General features: G+C 46.9%; 1 protein-coding gene across 1 annotated transcript; it reads right to left on the bottom strand.

Moving 5' to 3' along the window:
- Nucleotides 1–1452: 1452 nt before the first annotated feature.
- Nucleotides 1453–15656, bottom strand: LOC118081415 (uncharacterized). The gene is given in 9 exon segments (XM_088662559.1): nt 1453–1786; nt 1788–2553; nt 4643–4769; nt 4895–5124; nt 11027–12613; nt 14739–14813; nt 14976–15101; nt 15204–15405; nt 15498–15656. Coding segments are annotated over 8 exon segments (3252 nt in total). The 5' UTR covers nt 15307–15405; nt 15498–15656; the 3' UTR covers nt 1453–1548.
- Between the last annotated feature and the right edge of the window lie 3204 nt (nt 15657–18860).

The following is an 18860-nucleotide window of genomic DNA, read 5'->3' on the forward strand; positions in this document are numbered from 1 at the left end:
ATCTTCCAGGCGTGCTTGGAGTTGTTCAGCAGCCACATGCTCAATCACCTTGCCCAAGAATAGAAGATTTGAGACTGGGCGATAGTTGTCCATATTGGCCGCATCTAAAGATGGTTTTTTAATAAGCGGTTTAATGACTGTCTATTTCAGTGGGTCTGGGAAGGCTCCCTCACAGAGGCAAGCATTCACCACTCTGCAGAGCCCATCTCCCAGCCCTTCCCGGCTTGCTTTTATTAGCCAGGATGGGCAAGGGTCAAGGAGACAGGTGGTTGGTTTCACATGTCCAAGCAGCCTGTCCACATCCTCAGAGGTAACAGATTGGAATGGATTCCATGCAACTCAACTAGAAAGGAACCCTAGCACTCTACCTCCCCAGCCCTGATCCCATGGTGGAGTCTACCTCCGTCCGAATTTGAGCGCTTCATCTGCAAAAAACTTTGCAAAATCGTTGCAGGAGATCTTGGGGTCTTTACCAGGCCCCAATGGCAAAAGGTGGTTCTGTTAAATTGCAAACCACCTGAAAGAGTCTCCTGCTGCTATTTTCTGCAGATGCAATAGAGGCAGTGAAGAAAGTCCTCTTTGCCGTCGCTATCGCCACTTGGTAGGCTCAATGTTGAGCTCTAACCCTTGCCTGATTCAATTAAAAATGAGTTTTCCACCACCAGCACTAGCCGTCTCAGTGATTGTTTTATCACCCTCAGCTACGAGGAAAACCACGGGGCTGTGGGCAGTCCAACTGTGGGCAGCTTGCAGCACCTGCTGTGGCTGCTTCATGTCATGGGCAAATGCTCAATGCTGGCAGAGGGAGGAGCAGCTCCAGATGAACTCTGCTTTCAGCCTCCTATACTTCCTGCTCTTTCTATGGATTTCTGAAAGATGGGCCAATTACGTGGGCAGAGAGATCCCTCTCTCCGCAGGGAAACGACACTCCTGAAACCACTGGCCACGCCCACATATTGGTTGTTCCCCTCAGCACCTCCTTTAGTCTGGCTGCCACCAGGGATTTTATCCACTTTGTCCTAAATGTAGCCATGAATGAGTAGGTATCGTAAAAACAATGAATTTATAAAATATAAACAACGTAGAACGGGTTAAAAATTACTTTATGCACATATGGCAATGGTTTCAGTCTTTCTGTGTTTTCATTGTTTCCTTATTGCAATTATTTTTAAAATGGACTTTATGCTGCTGTTCTTACAAGAGGGAGGTGGACTAGAAGACCCTTGGAGTCCCATTCAACTCTACAGTTAAACAGGGTTTCAGAGCCTATCCTGCTTCCTAAACACCACTGTTATGTTCTACTTTTCACAACTCTCCATTCCTAACTCTGTCTGCCAAAGATCAAATATCAACGGACTCTCAGCACATGTTCACTGACAATGAGCACTCCGGGGTCACATTCTGCACATCCCTAATAGTACATTGTATATTTCATTAAACTTACTATTATGAGACATTACCTTCGTTGCTTTAATACATATATGCACAACATTCCATACAAACACCAGAACACCAAATACACTCCATAAATTTACAATTGATTTTTCCCTATATGAGTTTGTTGATATGAGGGACAAAGTGGAAACACTTGGTACAATCCATACATCTAAATGAGTTCTCCCCTGGGAGAGTCCGTAGGTGTTTATTAAGAACTCCGTTATAACTGAAGCACTTCCCACACTCCATTCATTTAAATGGTTTCTCACCCATGTGAGTTCGCTGATGTACTGTAAGTTTTCCATTTTCACTGAAATTCTTTCCACACTTCGAACATTTAAAGGGTTTATCCCGTGTGAGTTTGTAGATGTCTTATAAGACCTCCACTGTGACTGAAGCACTTCCCACAATCCGTACATATAAAGGGTTTCTCACCCGTGTGAGTTCGCTGATGTACGGTAAGATTTCCGCTTTCACTAAAGCATTTCCCACAATCCATACATCTAAATGGCTTCTCCCCTGTATGGGTTCGTTGATGTAGAGTAAGGCGTCCCTTCCGACTGAAGCTCTGCCCACACTCCATACATTTAAAGGGTTTCTCCCCTGTGTGAATTCGTAGATGTGTTGTAAGAGTTCTATTCCGACTGAAGCTCTGCCCACACTCCATACATTTATATGGTTTCTCCCCTGTGTGAATTCGTAGGTGTGTTGTGAGAGTTCCATTCTGACTGAAGCTCTGCCCACACTCAATACATTTAAGTGGTTTTTCCCCTGTATGAGTTCGTTGATGTATAGTAAGTTTTCCATTTTCACGGAAACTCTTTCCACACTCCATACATTTAAATGGTTTCTCGCCTGTGTGAGTTCGTTGATGTGCCGTAAGATTTCCGCTTTCACTGAAGCACTTCCCACACTCCATACATCTAAATGGTTTCTCCCCTGTGTGAGTTCGTTGATGTGCGGTAAGATTTCCATTTTTGCTGAAGCTCTTTCCACACTCCATACATTTAAAGGGTTTCTCCTCTGTGTTAGTTTGTTGACGTGTGCTAAGGTGTTCACTCACACTTAAGTACTTTACAGATGGCTCCTCAAAAATCTGACTGCCTTCTCCATCACCTGGTTTAAAGTTGGGGGTAAGAAAATATTGTTAGGATTTCAAGGAACAGAACAAGAGAACTTAACTCGCAGCAAGACCAATCAGCACCTTCTCTTATTTCAACACCTGCAACAATCTCCCCTCTCCTATGTAGCATATTTTTTGGAAAGGAAAACATCCCAGAAAATACAGTGGACCTAGGGTTACAAACATAATTCATTCCGGAGGGCCGTTCTTAACCTGAAACCGTTCATAACCTGAGGCATGATTTCACTAATGGGATCTCCCACTACCACCACACTGCCGGCGCACGATTTCTGTTCTCACCCTGGGGCAAAGTTCTCAACCCAAGGTACGACTTCCGGGTTAGTGGAGTTTGTAACCCGAAGTGTTTGTACTACTGTAGTCCCTTAGCGCAGGAGACACATGTTGCAAGTCAACCCAGCAGAGTATTGGGAAACAAAACATTTGTTGAAGGGTTTATAACAGGCATCCCCAAACTTCGGCCCTCCAGATGTTTTGGACTACAATTCCCATCTTCCCCAACCACTGGTCCTGTTAGCTAGGGATCATGGGAGTTGTAGGCCAAAAGATCTGGAGGGCCGCAGTTTGGGGATGCCTGGTTTATAACCTGTGAAAAACTAAAAAGAGTAATGTGGTAGTGCATATAGAACACGGTTTTCAGCCCTAACAATAATTTAAAGAGGACCAAGAAAGAATTATCAGGGTAGAGGCAATTGTTGAAGGAGAAAAAAATGGTCTTGGTGAGAGTCTTTGCACTATACGAGAATAAATGGAGATACAAACACCCACTAGAAAGACAATGGATATTTTATTCCAACGCTAATAATTCTTCTGGAAAAATAATTCAATATGCAGCGCTTTCTCCTCCTCCGTTCCTCTCCCGCAGCCGCCGACAGCAAGGAGACCTCCCAGGGTTCGGAGAAGCGCTTGCGCAGAGCTTCTCCGAACCCTGGGACCTGTCATTGCTGTCGGCGGCAGGGGGACAGGAACGGAGGAGGAGAAAGCGCTGCTTTCTCCTCCTCCGTTCCTCTCCCGCAGCCGCCGACAGCAAGACCTCCTCCCAGGGTTCGGAGAAGCGCTTGCGCAGCGCTTCTCCGAACCCTGGGACCCGTCCTTGCTGTCGGCGGCAGGGGGACAGGAACGGAGGAGCGCTTTCTCCTTCCTTCCTCTCCCCCAGCCGCCGACAGGAAGGACGCGCGCACTCTCCCCCCCCGCCTCCTCCAACCGCCGCTCCTCACGGGCCAGGGAGGGTTGTGAGGAGGCCTTCGCCGGCCTCCACCCTCGCTTCCCTGACGTGCCCTGCAGTGAGGCGTTGTCCGGCGGGAGCGGCGGTTGGAGGAGGCAGAGGGGGGGAGAGTGCGCGCGGGCAGTCTCTGCTGTCCAATCCCTGTGTATCTGGGGTACATGCGCAGTACCTCAGGGACACACGGGACAACTGGACGCAGGGACATCTTGGACATTATTATATAGGATTAGAAGTGCAGCAATAATCATAGAGCAAAGCAGGATTCCTCCCGCCCTCCCCTTCATCTTGAATCTAGCCAAATCACATTTCTTTCAGCAAGGAATGCAACAAATGGGTTGTCTTGAGGTTTTATTTTAATTCTGTATTTTGTGTTTTAACATTGTGATTTTATCCTGTGAACCGCTGGGAGACCTGCGGGTATAGGGCGGTATACAAATTTAATAATAATAATAATAATAGCACAAATAAAATATCATCCTTCTTCACACAGCACACAGGGGGCAATGATGGCCCAAATACATGGAGGAGAGGTCTATTGCCGGCCACTCGCCGTGATGGCTCTGCAATGCCAGCACAGTCAGAAGCAGCAATGTTTCGAAATACCAGTTGCTGGAAACTACATGAGGCAAGAGTGCTCTTGTGTTCAAATCCTGCTTGCTGGTTTCCCACAGACATCTGCCTTTGCCACTGTGAGAACAGGATGCTGGACTAGATTGGCCACTGGTCAAATCCAGCAGGCTATTCCTATGTTGTTCCTTCACGGCATGAATAAATGACAGAAAGAGCAGGTTCACACCTTCGACGTTTATCAGTCAAGAGGGGTAAAAATGCATCCTCACCTAGAGAGGCCACCATCTCATAATTCTCCTCCATGACTTCCTTGTGCAGAGCTCTTTGGCCTGGATCCAGCAGAGCCCACTCCTCCTCCGTGAAAAACACAGCCACCTCCTCAAAGGTCAAGAGGGCCTGGAAGAAGAAGAGGAAGAAGAAAACAGAGCTTCTCTTAGATCCCCATCATCCCCACTCAACCCAGAGGGAAGCTGGGTTGTCCCATCTGTGCCTCTTCCCTCCTCCCGTTGCTCTTTCGCTACCTGAGGAAGCTGCCTGGCTCCTCTTTCCACTCCACCTTTAAGAAGAGATGGTCCAAAAGGTGGTGCCTCTGAGGCCACTGCGCTGCCTGTAGGCAATTCGGAGGAGGCGTAAAGTTGGCCACTTCTGGGACTGTCCCAGCTGTACTTCAAAGCAATGAGCTGCACTTTTATCTTCCCAACTCTGTGAGGTAGGACAGGGTGAAATATAAGCAGGGGGTCAAAACTGACCCCTCACGAGCACAGAATTCAACCGTTGCCGCAGGGCAAGCGGGGGGGGGGGAGCGGTTGAGAGCGCTCTCGCCTACACTGTGACTCTGTGGGACGAAACCTTGAGCTGCCTACTGTCAGCAGGAGATTCTCAACTAAAAATATTCAAGCTGAAATAAAAGGGTAAGAAGAACTCTGCATCTTCTATCATTTTGATTGAAGAAATAAATAAAATCAGATTAGATTTAATTAGACTGAATTTGGCGATACACGAAGGGTTAAAACAGGAGGTCCACAAACACAAATGAGACTTTAAGGAACAGTTTGCAACATGGATGCAGACATGGATTAAATGCTTGCATAAAGCAACAATAATTAAATGCTTGCATAAAGCAACAATAATTAAATGCTTGCATAAAGCAACAATAAGTCAGCAGACATGGATTAAATGCTTACATAAAGCAACAATAAAGATAATTTTAAAAGGGGAAATAGTCTGTAAGCATAGATGTGTAATGTATAAAGCAGTCTGAATGTTTAAAATATCTGTGCAGTATCCCACAAGTTTAATTGTTTAGTAGTTGGGAAATTGTGTAAAGGGATCTGGAATGTAAGATGATTCGGTTTGTTTAACTGGAAGAGGGGGTGGAGGGAAGTCCGGGGATTGGGGGGGGGGAGAATGTCTTTTTCTTTGTTTGTTATTTTTTAATGTTAATGAGAAATGTGTGGGGTAATCTGGTAGTGATACAATGTGGCATATCCGCCCCACTGAGGAAGGGGCTTCAGCAGCAGATTTCGGAGGGGGGCAGATCAGGGTCCTGGAGGAGCTCACCCCTCCCCAGACACAGGAGGCAGAGCCTGGGGGGAGCCATGGGGGGCAGGAGGGCGGGCAGCAGTGAGAAGGGAGATGGAGGCTGTTAAAGAGAGAGGAGCATCACTAGGTGGAATGGGGCTGCCACCCCTTTGAATGGAGTAGGGGCCCTTTATATGTCCAGCTGTCCTTTGACAACAACAAATTGTTGCTCTTTTTTGTTGTTGGATATATGCTATATGGTGATTTATGGACCTAATAGATATCTAAAGCCATTTGCACTTGTTGCCATGCAACCAGTCCATGCAGAATGTAGGCACCCTATATATAGAAATGAGCAAACCAGTGATATTTTAGGCAGCAGGTGAGCAGGTGGGGCCATGACTTACATCATAGGAGCCTGTTGTTGTTGTTTAGTCGTTTAATCGTGTCCGACTCTTCGTGACCCCATGGACCAGAGCACGCCAGGCACTCCTGTCAAAACACTGTTGCTGTATGCAGGTTTTATTTTATTTTTATCTTTTATTTTTTAAATGTACATCCAGTTTTTTTTTCTTTAGATTTTTTTTGGGGGGGGCAAGAGAGCGGGGCACTAAGCTACAGCTTGTTTAACTTATAGGTAAATCCGGCACTGAGGGTGGGGCTGCAAATCCCGTTGTACTTAGGGTGCACTGGGGGGGGGGGAGAGAGAGAGAGACCCTTTTCTGGTCCATCTCAAGTGTCTTCTCCCCCTTGCCCCCACCATGGGAAGCTGGCTTGATCTCTGCGCTTCGAAAAGGATCTTGCAATGCAAACCCTGTTGGGGGGGGAGGGCCCCACTTTGCAACAGGATGGCCTTTACCACCCCCCACACACACACACTTATCCCTTCCCTGCTTTCCTTTCTCCTCCCCCCATCCTCCCGCCTCCTTTCCCAGCTGCCCTGTTTGTAAATTCAGGGAGAGGGAAAGCAAATCCTTCTCCCACCCCCCACCCCCCCGTCCCCAAATACTGTATGCGGCACCTCTTTCTCCTCTTCTCCAACTCCGCTTCTCTTCCGGGAATGAGGATGGAGACCCCTCCCCTCCAGATTGCCTCCCCTCCCAATAAAATCTTCCTGCCTCTCTAGGAAGCGGAGCTCATTGACCCAGAGGGAGGGGGAGGGGCAGGAGATCCGCCTCCCCCCTCCCTGCAAACAGAAATGCCGGCAGGCTCTATATGCCCGTTTATTTAATGAGAAATTCGTAGAATCATAGAATCAGAAGAGACCACAAGGGCCATCCAGTCCAACCCCCTGCCAAGCAGGAAACACCATCAAAAGCATTCTTGACATATGCCTGTCAAGCCTCATGGGTTCAATTCTTGCAAGCAGGGATGAAAGACGACACCCCCGCTGAGAGGTTGAGAAGAATTAACAGGGACATGTTTCCCTTGTCTCTCTGGGTGACCAAAACAGTTTCTGTGTCAAAACTGTGCCTAAACCCCAATTGAAATGGATCCAGAAAATCAGTTTCTTCCAAAAGCGCCTGGATCTGGTCCGCAACCATTCGCTCCAGAACCTTGCCCAGGAAAGGGAGATTAGCAACTGGGCAGCAGTTTGTTAGGTTTTGAATCTAGGGAAAGTTTCTTAACCACTGCTTCCTTCATACAGGCAGGTACCACCCCCTCTCGTAAAGAGGCATTGATCACCTCCCTGGCCCAGCCAGCTGTTTAAACCCTGCTGGTTTTCATCAGCCAAGAGGGACAAGGGTCTAGAGCGCAAGTAGAATCATAGAGTTGGAAGAGACCACAAGGGCCATCCAGTCCAAGCCCCTGCCAAGCAGGAAACACCATCAAAGCATTCTTGACATATGCCTGTCAAGCCTCTGCTTAAAGACCTCCAAAGAAGGAGACTCCACCACACTCCTTGGTAGCAAATGCCACTGCTGAACAGCTCTTACTGTCAGGAAGTTCTTCCTAATGTTTAGGTGGAATCTTCTTTCTTGCAGTAGTCGCCCTGACTGATCCAATCACCTTGTCCACATCCTTGAGCCTTACCAACTGAAACTCATCCAACACAAGCAAGCGATCTTATCCTCAAAATGCTTTGCAGACAAGTCACAGCAAGCTACCATTGGTTCTTCCACTGCTTTGGGGCCAGCCTGTAAAAGGTCCCGTACAACCCGGAAAAGCTCTGCAAGATGACAAATGAGGATGCAATGGAGGCAGCAAAGACCACTACAGGTAGGCTCGATAGTGAGCCCTTACCAGTGTTCCATTCAGTTGCATTCATTCGGATCTTTCCTCCACTTGCATTCAAGCAGTCTACTCCCAGCTACTTTCTTTGCCCTAAACTCTGGAGTATACCGGGGACCAATCAGGCTCCACAACATGGAGGGGCGATCATGTCAATAGACTGAGGCATTCTGGTGTTCCACAGGCTGGCCAGAGCTTTGAAAGGGGCTCTAGTAATATCAGCCGTAAACACACACACCCCCAAGAGCCGTTTGGAATCCCCCTGGATCCATCAGCCTCTGAAGGCGGCGCTTCCTAATAGGTCCCCCGCCTCTGCGGAGGGGGAAAGGTGTGGACATCCTAAATCTCAACAGGAAGTAATCAGATCATGACAAGGGCCGGATGTCAATGTCCCCCACCTTCAGACCACCCTCTTCCTGCTCAGTAGAGATAACAAGGTCCAGAGTGTGGCCTGCCATGTGCGTTGGGACAGCCACATGCATGTCATGGCGGCCATGAGGTCCTGAGCCGCCCCAGAACCAGCTGCCTCGGCATGGATGTTGAAGTCTCCCCGAACCAGCAGTCTGGGAGTCCTCAACACCGCCTCCGAGACCAACTCTGTCAGCTCAGGCAGGGAGACTTCTGGGCAGCAAGATGAGCGATAAACCAGCAGAATCCAGAATCTTTCCTGGTTGCCCATAGCCAGGAACACACACTCTAGACCAGTGTTTCTCAACCTTTTTTGGGCCAAGGCACACTTGTTCCATGAAAAAAATCACGAGGCACACCACCATTAAAAAAGTTAAAAAATTTAACTCTGTGCCGCCCTATATTGACTATATAATTATGACTGTAAGAAACAGTTGCCAATTGCTGTGTTGGTTGCAATCTCCTGTAATAAGGCTTCACAAGCCGCTGATTTCTCTGCCAGCACAATCCTTTGCTCAGCAAGTTTCAGGTTGAGCTCATCCAGCCAGCTTCTTTAAGTTTGTCTAAAACCACCCTCCCGTGGTGGTGGCTGTTGAGAGCTGCGCTCGCCCCGCGTCGTGACCCGGCCGGCTTCCTTTCCGGCGGGTCAGTGCTGTATATTGGTGGCCGCCAGGCACGTGACAATGCAAATCGCCCTTCTCGTCGCCGCACGTCGCGGCACACCAGCCAGCGTCTCACGGCACACTAGTGTGCCGCGGAACAGCGGTTGAGAAACGCTGCTCTAGATTCCCCCTCAACGGCTCGGAGAACCTGGAGATAGAGAATATCTAAAGACCACAGCAACTCCCCCTCACCGACCCTTGAGTCTGGCCTGATGCTGCACTGAGTACCCAGGTGGGCACAGCTAGGTGAGACCAGGTGAGGCCAGGTGGGGAGAGGCAGAGCAGTGCCCCCAGGCTCCCAGCAGGCAGTCCTCCTTGAGTTATAATAATGCAAGTGCTGAATTAGTATGGATAGATTGTTTAGAGACTTTGGAGGTCAGATAAAAAGGTCTTCCCTAGAAGACATGGACCACGCTACACTCCCACCAAATGTGAAAATAGGGATCCGAGACCTTCTGCATGCAAAGCAACTGCTCTGCCCCTGAGCTCCACCCCACCCCCACGCCCCATAACAAAGCCTAACTCACCATCAGCTCCTGCTTTTTGCAAAAAGGTACACATTATAATGACACTGGACCACCATTTAGGGAGGAAATGACTCTCCTGAAACCACTGGCAATGCCCACATTCCCCTGTGCCACCTTCCCCACACCCCATACTGGTTGTTCCCCACAGCACCTCCTTTATGCCACCAGGGATATTTTATTCACTTTGCCCATTAATGGAGCCATGAATGAGAAGGTATCATAAAAACAATGAATTTATAAAATATAAGCAACGTAGGATGGGTTAAAATTACATTGTTCACATAAAACGATGGTTTCAGTCTTTCTGTGTTTCCATTGTTCCTTTATTTAGAAGACCCTTGGAGTCCCTTTAAACTCTACAGTTACAGGATTCCAGAGCCTATCCTGCTTCCTAAACACCACTGTTGTGTTATACTTTTCACAACTATCCATTCCTAACTATGTCTGCCAAAGACAAACGGACTCTCAGCACATGTTCACTCTCTCTCTCTTTTATAAATCATTTTTATTAAAATTTTCACTTTAACAATCCAATCATATCATATTAATTATTCCAAATTATACAAATGCATATCGATTAATCCAAATATTATGCCAAATTATAAACTTTTTCACTTCCCATCGTCCAAATCCTTTCCAATCATTATAGTCCAATATAATCTAGATCATTTCCAATAATTCTATTATTACCCTTCGATCCTCTCACGGCCTCTGAGATGTTCTCACAAACGAGATTAAGCAAACAATATCCGTTTCTGTGTGGATTTTATGTCTATCCTTCCCAATAAATTCCATTGCAGTCTCTCCTTCTGTGCTGGGATTTTTTTCAGAGTCCAACCAAAAGTATTATCATGCTGGCAGCTGCCATTTTCCACCAAATCCAATAAATAATGTCCGAGCGTCTGCTCATAAATTTCTCCGGTTGCAGATTTACAGTCTTTCCAGGAAAGGGTCAGCCAAGTCCAAATAGAAAACACACATCTAACAACATACTATTAACATACAAATAAATCCTTAATTATATATAGTTCAATTTCCACACAGTTTGCATTTTATAATTTTTCACTTGTTCTAGATATTATAGACGGTTCTTCCAGGGTGGTTTTGTTAAGTAAAATCTTAAGTGCGCGGCCATTACCCCCATTCATAAGTCAAAAATTTCGGTTGTCGAGTCGTTCGTAAGTTGAGGTACCACTGTATTATGAGACATTACCTTCATTGCTTCAATACATATATGCACAACATTCCATACAAACACCAGAACATCAAATACACCCCATACATTTACGATTGATTTTCCCCTATATGAGTTTGTTGATATGAGGGACAAAGTGAACTCTGGGGGGAAGACATGGCACACTCCATACATCTAAATGGGTTCTCCCCTGTGAGAGTTCATAGGTATTTATTAATAACTCTGTTATAACTTCCCACACTATTTAAATGGTTTCTCACCCATGTGAGTGTTGATGTATTGTAAGTTTTGCACTTGCACTGAAGCTCTTTCCACACTCCAGACATTTAAATGGTTTTCCCCCTGTATGAGTTCGTTGATGTATTGTAAGTTTTCCATTTTCACTGAAACTCTTTCCACACTCCAAACATTTAAAGGGTTTCTCCCCTGTATGAGTTTGTAGATGTCTTGTAAGACCTCCACTATGACTGAAGCCCTTTCCACAATCCATACATTTAAATGGCTTCTCCCCTGTATGAGTTCGTTTATGTCTAGTAAGGTGTGAACACTGTCTGAAGCTGTTTCCACACTCCATACACTTAAATGGTTTCTCCCCTGTGTGAATTTGTTGATGCTTTGTAAGAGATCCACTATGACTGAAGCACTTCCCACAATCCATACATTTAAAGGGTTTCTCCCCTGTGTGAGATCGTTGATGTATAGTAAGGTGTGAACACTGACTGAAGCACTTCCCACACTCCAAACATGTAAATGGCTTCTCCCCAGTGTGACTTTGCTGGTGCACAGTGAGTCTCGAACTACAAATGAAGCTCGCTCCACACTCCAAACATTTATATGGTTTCTCCCCTGTATGAGTTCGTTGATGCAGAGTAAGCTGTGAACATCTACTGAAGCTCTGCCCACACTCCATACATTTAAATGGTTTCTCCCCTGTATGAGTTCGTTGATGTAGAGTAAGTTGTGAACACGAAGTGAAGCTCTGCCCACACTCCATACATTTAAAGGGTTTCTCCCCTGTATGAATTCGTTGATGTAGAGTTAGGTGTGAACACTGACTGAAGCACTTCCCACACTCCATACATCGAAATGGTTTCTCCCCTGTATGGGTTCGTTGATGTAGAGTAAGGCGTCCATTTTGACTGAAGCTTTGCCCACACTCCGTACATTTAAATGGTTTCTCCCCTGTGTGAATTCGTAGGTGTGCTGTAAGAGTTCTATTCCGACTGAAGCTCTGCCCACACTCCATACATTTAAAGGGTTTCTCCCCTGTGTGAATTTGTAGATGTGTTGTAAGAGTTCCATTCTGACTGAAGCTCTGCCCACACTCTGTACATCTAAATGGTTTCTCACCGGTGTGAGTTCGTTGATGTATAGTAAGTTTAGCATTTTCACGGAAGGTCTTTCCACACTCCATACATTTAAATGGTTTCTCACCTGTGTGAGTTCGCTGATGTACAGTAAGATTTCCACTTTCACTGAAGCACTTCCCACACTCCATACATCTAAATGGTTTCTCCCCTGTGTGAATTCGTTGATGTGCGGTAAGATTTCCATTTTTACTGAAGCTCTTTCCACACTCCATACATTTAAAGGGTTTCTCCTCTGTGTTAGTTTGTAGATGTGTGCTAAGGTGTTCACTCACACTTAAGTACTTTACAGATGGCCCCTCAAAATTCTGATTGCCTTCTCCATCACCTGGTTAAAAGTGGGGGGGGGGGAGAAAATATTGTTAGGATTTCAAGGAACAGAACAAGAGAACTTACCACGCAGCAAGACCAATCAGCACCTTCTCTTTTTCAACACCTCCAACAATCTCCCCTCTCCTATGTAGCACATTTTTAGGAAATAATCCCAGAAAATAACAAAAGAACTAAGATTTCAAGTGTTTGAAAACACTCCAAGTGTTTGGAGTGCAGCGACTGAGGAGGGAGCACAAGGTGAGCTGAGCTTGGGAGACACTCTGTAGGTTTTGTGGGTTTGTCTTTTTGGGGCTGTGTGTGAGAAAGTTTGTGTGCTTATTTGTTTCCTTATTTGTTTGTGTGCTTGTGCTTGTTTTCTAGGGCTTCTGCCTCTTGGATTTGGGTGTGACTGTCCAGGCTTGTGTGTGTTTGTTTCTGGCAGGTGACCTTGGAAGTGTGCTCTCCCTGAGCACATGGTCTGAGGGGGCAGGGCTTCTGGTGAGTCAGGTGAGTCAGGTGACTAGCTGTGGGCGGAGCTAGTCAGTGTTTGGAGTGCAGCGGTGCGCGCCTCTCCAACTTCAGGGGTATTATTAATCTGAATCCTAGTGGCTGGGAATCATGAGTTGGGAGACTGCAGTTGCCCTCCGGCCCTCTGGTGGGTTTCTCCTTGGATGGTCACTCTGAGAACAGGATGCAGGCACTTCCGCTTGGATCGCCGTAGAAGATGTTTGAAAATTCCATCTCTCCGACCCCCATGGGGAAATTTATGAGGCTGTAGAGGGGAGTATGCAGCCTCCCGAAGTCTCCCCAGAGTATGGGGAGATGCAGTCTCATCCACAGCTGCCCACTACCAGCTTTGACTTCAGAAGGAGGGAGAAGCTGGGGGCTCTGGATGGTAAGCCCCAATGGGAGCCCGGATCCCTGGGTGCCATCTCTACGAGTAAAAACAGGACCCATGACAAGAGAAAGATTAGATGTAAGTCGTAGACATGCTTCAGACAAGGAAAGAAGATTTATACTGCCAAGCTCAGCCACTGAGAAAACAAAAGATAACAGAGGAATGCAATCAGCAAGAAATGTTATGTGACGGACTGAAGGGGAGAGCGAGAACTTTATAACTCTGCTTCATTGTGCTTTACAATTCACTTAACAAAACTCTCGCCTGAAGAACCGTAAATAACATTTATAAAGCAAGCGAGATTGGAAAGTGGGAAATTTACTGAATTAATATGGTCTTTTTAAATATATAAACTGTGTGAATTGAAAACATAAATAATCAAAGTTGTATTCTTGGATTCGCTTGGAATGTGGTTGGGGATTCCTCAAGGTATGGACATCAAAGAGAAGCTTTCTCATTAGTGGTTGGAAACTTGTCAAGAAACTTTTGAGTTATAACGCAGCTATAATTTAGAGTCTGCCATGTTGGTGATAAAGCCAGCTACGATATTAGTCAAGGGGGGAGAGAGCCATAAATAAGAAATTAGATGCGTGTTTGCAGTTTTGTTCTGGCAAATTTCCCTTGGAAAGACTATATTGAGTAGTGATTTGGAGCGATCTGGAGAGAAACATCACAGGAGCTTAAAGATTTGATTTATGGGGACTGCTCAAAAGATGGCTGCTGCTGGCTGTGAGAAGGATTTTTGGACGGACTTGGCAAGAAACTAGCGTGTGAAGAGACCGTGCTAATTTATAGAAGAATCATAGGCATAGGCATGAATTCACACAAAAACATATTGGTTTGGTTAAACTGGCTTGCTTGAAAAAAACTCGGGCTTGAAAGAAGATAGAAGGATTTTAACAGATTATTGGATAAGATCTGGATTTTATTGATTAGAAAGCAGTGACTGTAAGAGGACTAGGCTTTCTGAGTCTGAAGCATGGGAAGTCAAATTTAAATTAGTATAATTTGGCAGACGATTCGGATTGTTTAATTGATATTTGCATAATTTGTATTATTTGAAAATGGATTAGATGTTTAAATTGGAAAATCTAATAAAAATGTTTATTTTTTTAAAAAAGAGAGAACAGGATGCAGGAAAAAATGGGCCCTCATCCTGATCCGGATGGGCTGTTTTTATATTCCTACACACTGAATTGAGACACACAGAGATACAGTCTCACAACAAAGTGGAAGGACATACCTCTCAATTGGTCCAGAACAACATCTTCGTATTTTTCTGTATCAAGTGAAATGAGCTCAGACTTGAGTATCTCTCCTATGTGGAATAAGTGAAACAGAAGTGCTATTTACTTCATATGTGACTGTAAAAGTATTCAAAATAATAATCTTTTCAAGTAATATCTGGTGTCCCAAAAACCAAACAGCAGATTCACACCTCCAACGTCTAACAGCCAGGAGGAAAAGAATGTGCCCTTACCTAGAGAGGCCACCATCTTGTAATTCTCCTCCATGACTTCCTTGTGCAGGGCTCTTTGGCCTGGATCCAGCAGAGCCCACTCCTCCTCCGTGAAAAACACAGCCACCTCCTCAAAGGTCAAGAGGGCCTGGAAGAAGAGGAAGAAAACAGAGCTTCTCTTAGATCCCCATCATCCCCACTCAACACAGAGGGAAGCTGGGTTGTCCCATCTGTGCCTCTTCCCTCCTCCCTGCTCCCGTTGCTCTTTCGCTACCTGAGGAAGCTGCCTGGCTCCTCTTTCCACTCCATCTTTAAGAAGAGAAGGTCCAAACGATGGTGTCCCTGAGGCCATTGTACTGCCTGTGGGAAAGACAGAGGACAAGGAGGCGGAAACTGGGCCACTTCCAGGACTCAGCTGTTGCCATGAAGCAATTCAAAGTAGGGAGCAGCTCTTTGAGGAGAAAAATGCATAAATTATCATTATTATTATTAGAATTTATGTACCGCCCTATACCCGGGGGTGGGCATTAGATCTTTCGCTACCTGAGGAAGCTGCCTGGCTCCTCTTTCCACTCCACCTTTAACAAGAGACTGTTCAGAGGGTTTCCCAGAGGCCATTGCGTTGCCAGTGGAAAGGCCGGAGGAAGAGGAAGCGTAAACTGGGCCACTTCTGGGACTCTTTTAGCTGTTGCCACGATGCACATCAATGCAGGGAGCAGCTCTTTAAGGAGAACAATGAAGAAATTATTATTATTATTATTAACTGAACTTATATACCGCCCTATACCCGGACGTCTCAGGGCGGGCGGTTCACAGAAAGATGGATTTCATTAGGGTGGGAGACATTTACACAGAGAGCATACCTGTTACAAATTACAAATATCAATACGAATAAACTAACACTCATAAATTCTAATTACAAAGACAGGGAAATGGAAGGATGTACAGTGGTATTTCAGGTTAAGAACTTAATTTGTTCTGGAGGTCCGTTCTTATCCTGGAACTGTTCTTAACCTGAGGTACCACTTTAGCTAATGGGGCCTCCCACTGCCGCCACACAATTTCTGCTTTCAGCCAGAAGCAAAATTCTTAATCCGAGGTACTATTTCTGGGCTAGTGGAGTCTGTGACCTGAAGCGTCTGTAACCCGAGGTACCACTGTAATCCTTTCTACAGGAACTTTATAATACTACTATCTGACAGAATTTGCCGTAGAAAGAATAGCAACATCTTGAGGGCACCAGGTTGCAGGGCACCTCCAAGCGGAGCAGATGGAAATATTTAGAGCACTCTCTGCGCTAACATGGATTGTAGTTTAGGGGACAGAAATACGAAGTTCAGTGGCTTATGGGCCCCAGTCCTTCCTCTTAAGAACATATGTGTGTGTGTTTGTGTGTGTGCCCTTTTATCTTCCCTACACTGTGAGGAAGGACAGGAGGATAAATAACCAGGGTGTCCAAACTGGCCACAGGGCATCCCTCCTGAGCATCAGGATGTGAGATTGGGTCTCCCTGGTTTAAGCCCAGCACCTAAACTGCAGGATGGGGAACCGCAGATCCAGGGGCTAAATTGGCCCTCAGTCCTCTCTCTCTCTGGCCCTCAGGAATTTCCCCAGCACCACACCCTCTTTCCAACTCTTCCCAGCTGCCTCCTGGGGGGCTTTTGTGTGGCTGGAAAAAATCCCTGGAAGGCAAGCAGCTCCTGGACAAAGCTCAGAGTCAGCTCCATAGCTCCACCAACTCTGTCCTCTGGCCCTGTCCATCAATGGGAAGTGGCCCCTGGAAGGCTGGTCAGGAGCGAATGTGGCCCACAGGCTAGATAATGGTGTCCACCCCTGTTCCAAACACGGAACATGCTGTCATCCTGGCCCACCTTGCAGGGTTCTTGTGTGAGCATTGCCCAGGTGGTTGGCTTTAGATCACCTATAGTGTTATATATGGAGGGAAACTGGCAAGCAGGAGGGAAACTGACAAGGTGCTTCTTCATGCTTCAGGAAATGGAAAATGTGCCTCTTCCCTCCAGTTTTGGGGCACGAACGTAGCACAGCAAACCCTCCCCAACTGCACCCACAACATGGGAAACCCAACAAGGCTCTTTCCTTTGTGCCAAAGCAACCTCAGCCGGCCAGACTGGGATTTCTGAAATGGGAGTTGGGGGGCCTCCCTCTTCTCGAAAAGCAAATTCTTGTTTCCTTTTGCTTCCTTCTCACATCAGCCTCTTTCTTACTAAGGAAGCTCTGGAGGCCGATTTCCCTTGACATTCTCCATCTCTCACCCCCCCCCATTCGAAATCTCCCCCCTCTCTCCCAATCCAGAGGCGACTCTGTTCTCCAGCTGCTTCCACTTCCTCTCCCCCTGCTTGCCCTCCCGATCTCCGCCCACTGAGCAGCCGATTTCGGAGGGGGGCAGATCAGGGTCCTGGAGGAGCTCACCCCTCCCCTGCCACAGGAGGCAGAGCCTGGGGGGAGCCATGGGGGGCAGGAGGGGGGCAGTAGTGAGAAGGGAGATGGAGGCTGTTAATCAGAGAGGAGCATCACTAGGTGGAATGGGGCTGCCACCCCTTTGAACGGAGGACTGACTTCTCAGTCAACATGCACAGGGTGGGGCTGAAAATCCCTTTCTAGTTAGGGTGCACTGGGGGGGGGGACCCTTTTGTGGTTCGTCTCAAGTGTCTTGCCCCCACCACCACCACTACCCCCCCCCCATGGGAGGCTGGCTTGATCTCTGCACTTCAAAAAGGATCTTGCAATGCAAACCCTGTTTTTTGGGGGGGGAGGACTCCACTTTGCAGACGGACGGTCTGCATCCTGCCCCCCCTACTGATTCCCTTCCCAAACGGAAAGTGGGTAGCCTTCCCTTCCTTGCCCTCCCCCCTCTCCTTTCCCAGCTGCTCTGTTTATAGGTTCAGGGGGAGGAAATGCAAATTCTTCTGCCAAGCCCCAACCCCAAATCGCGCCCCCCCGCCCCCCCCAAATACATGGCACCTCTTCATCCTCCTCTGCAGGCCTCTTTCTCTTCCGGGGATGTGCATGGAGACCCCTCCCCTCCAACTTCGCTTCTACTCCCCCCGCAAAAAAACCCCCACTTCCTGCCTCTCTAGGAAACGGAGCTCATTGGCCCAGAGGGAGGGATGATTGGCAGGAGGTCCGCCTCCCTGCAAGCAGAAATCCCCTTCCCAGGCAGCATAGATCTACTGTACAGTATATTCCCATTTATTGAGTGAGGAATCCATGCGTTCAATTCCTGCCAGCGGCAGCGAAAGGCAACACCACCCCCACCCCCAATTTTTGAAAAGCCTCCTCCTTGGAAGGGGTTTAGAGCAGTAACTTAAAACAACCCTAATGGCTGGTCCAGTGTCATTTCAGTGCATACCTTTTGTAAAACAAAAAAGCTGGTGCTGATGGATAAAGTTAGGCTTTGTTATTTTTTTGGGGGGGGGGTGCAGCTCAGGGGCAGAGCAGTTGCTTTGCATGCAGAACGCCTCAGATGCAAAGCTTTGCATGCAGAAGGAAGTCCCAGGTGCAGTCTTAATAAACATCTGTCTGAATGGCCACCTGTCAGGGATTATCAAGATGTGGTACCTGCATTTCAGGGGGATGAATACGGTGACCCTCGCGGCCCCTTCCAACTCTACAATTCTATTATTCACGCATACAAAGGGGGTGGTAAGGAACGGCTGGGTGTCAATTCTGGTAGCTGCTTTTAGAACAGGATTTCTGCTGAGAATGTTGTCAATCTGGACCCTTGTTGAAGATTTTTTACCATATAAAGAGAACTAAGTTTGTTTTTGTTTGCTGCTCATAGGCCTATTATTCCCCACAAGTCTAACGTGACTAGTATAGCCTCCTATACTGCCTGATTTCTGAAACAGGGCCAATTATGTGGGCACAGAGATTTCTCTCCCCGCA

This window comes from Zootoca vivipara, chromosome 2 (genome assembly GCF_965207765.1).
Source record: "Zootoca vivipara chromosome 2, rZooViv2.hap1.1, whole genome shotgun sequence".
NCBI classification, from domain to species: domain Eukaryota; kingdom Metazoa; phylum Chordata; class Lepidosauria; order Squamata; family Lacertidae; genus Zootoca; species Zootoca vivipara.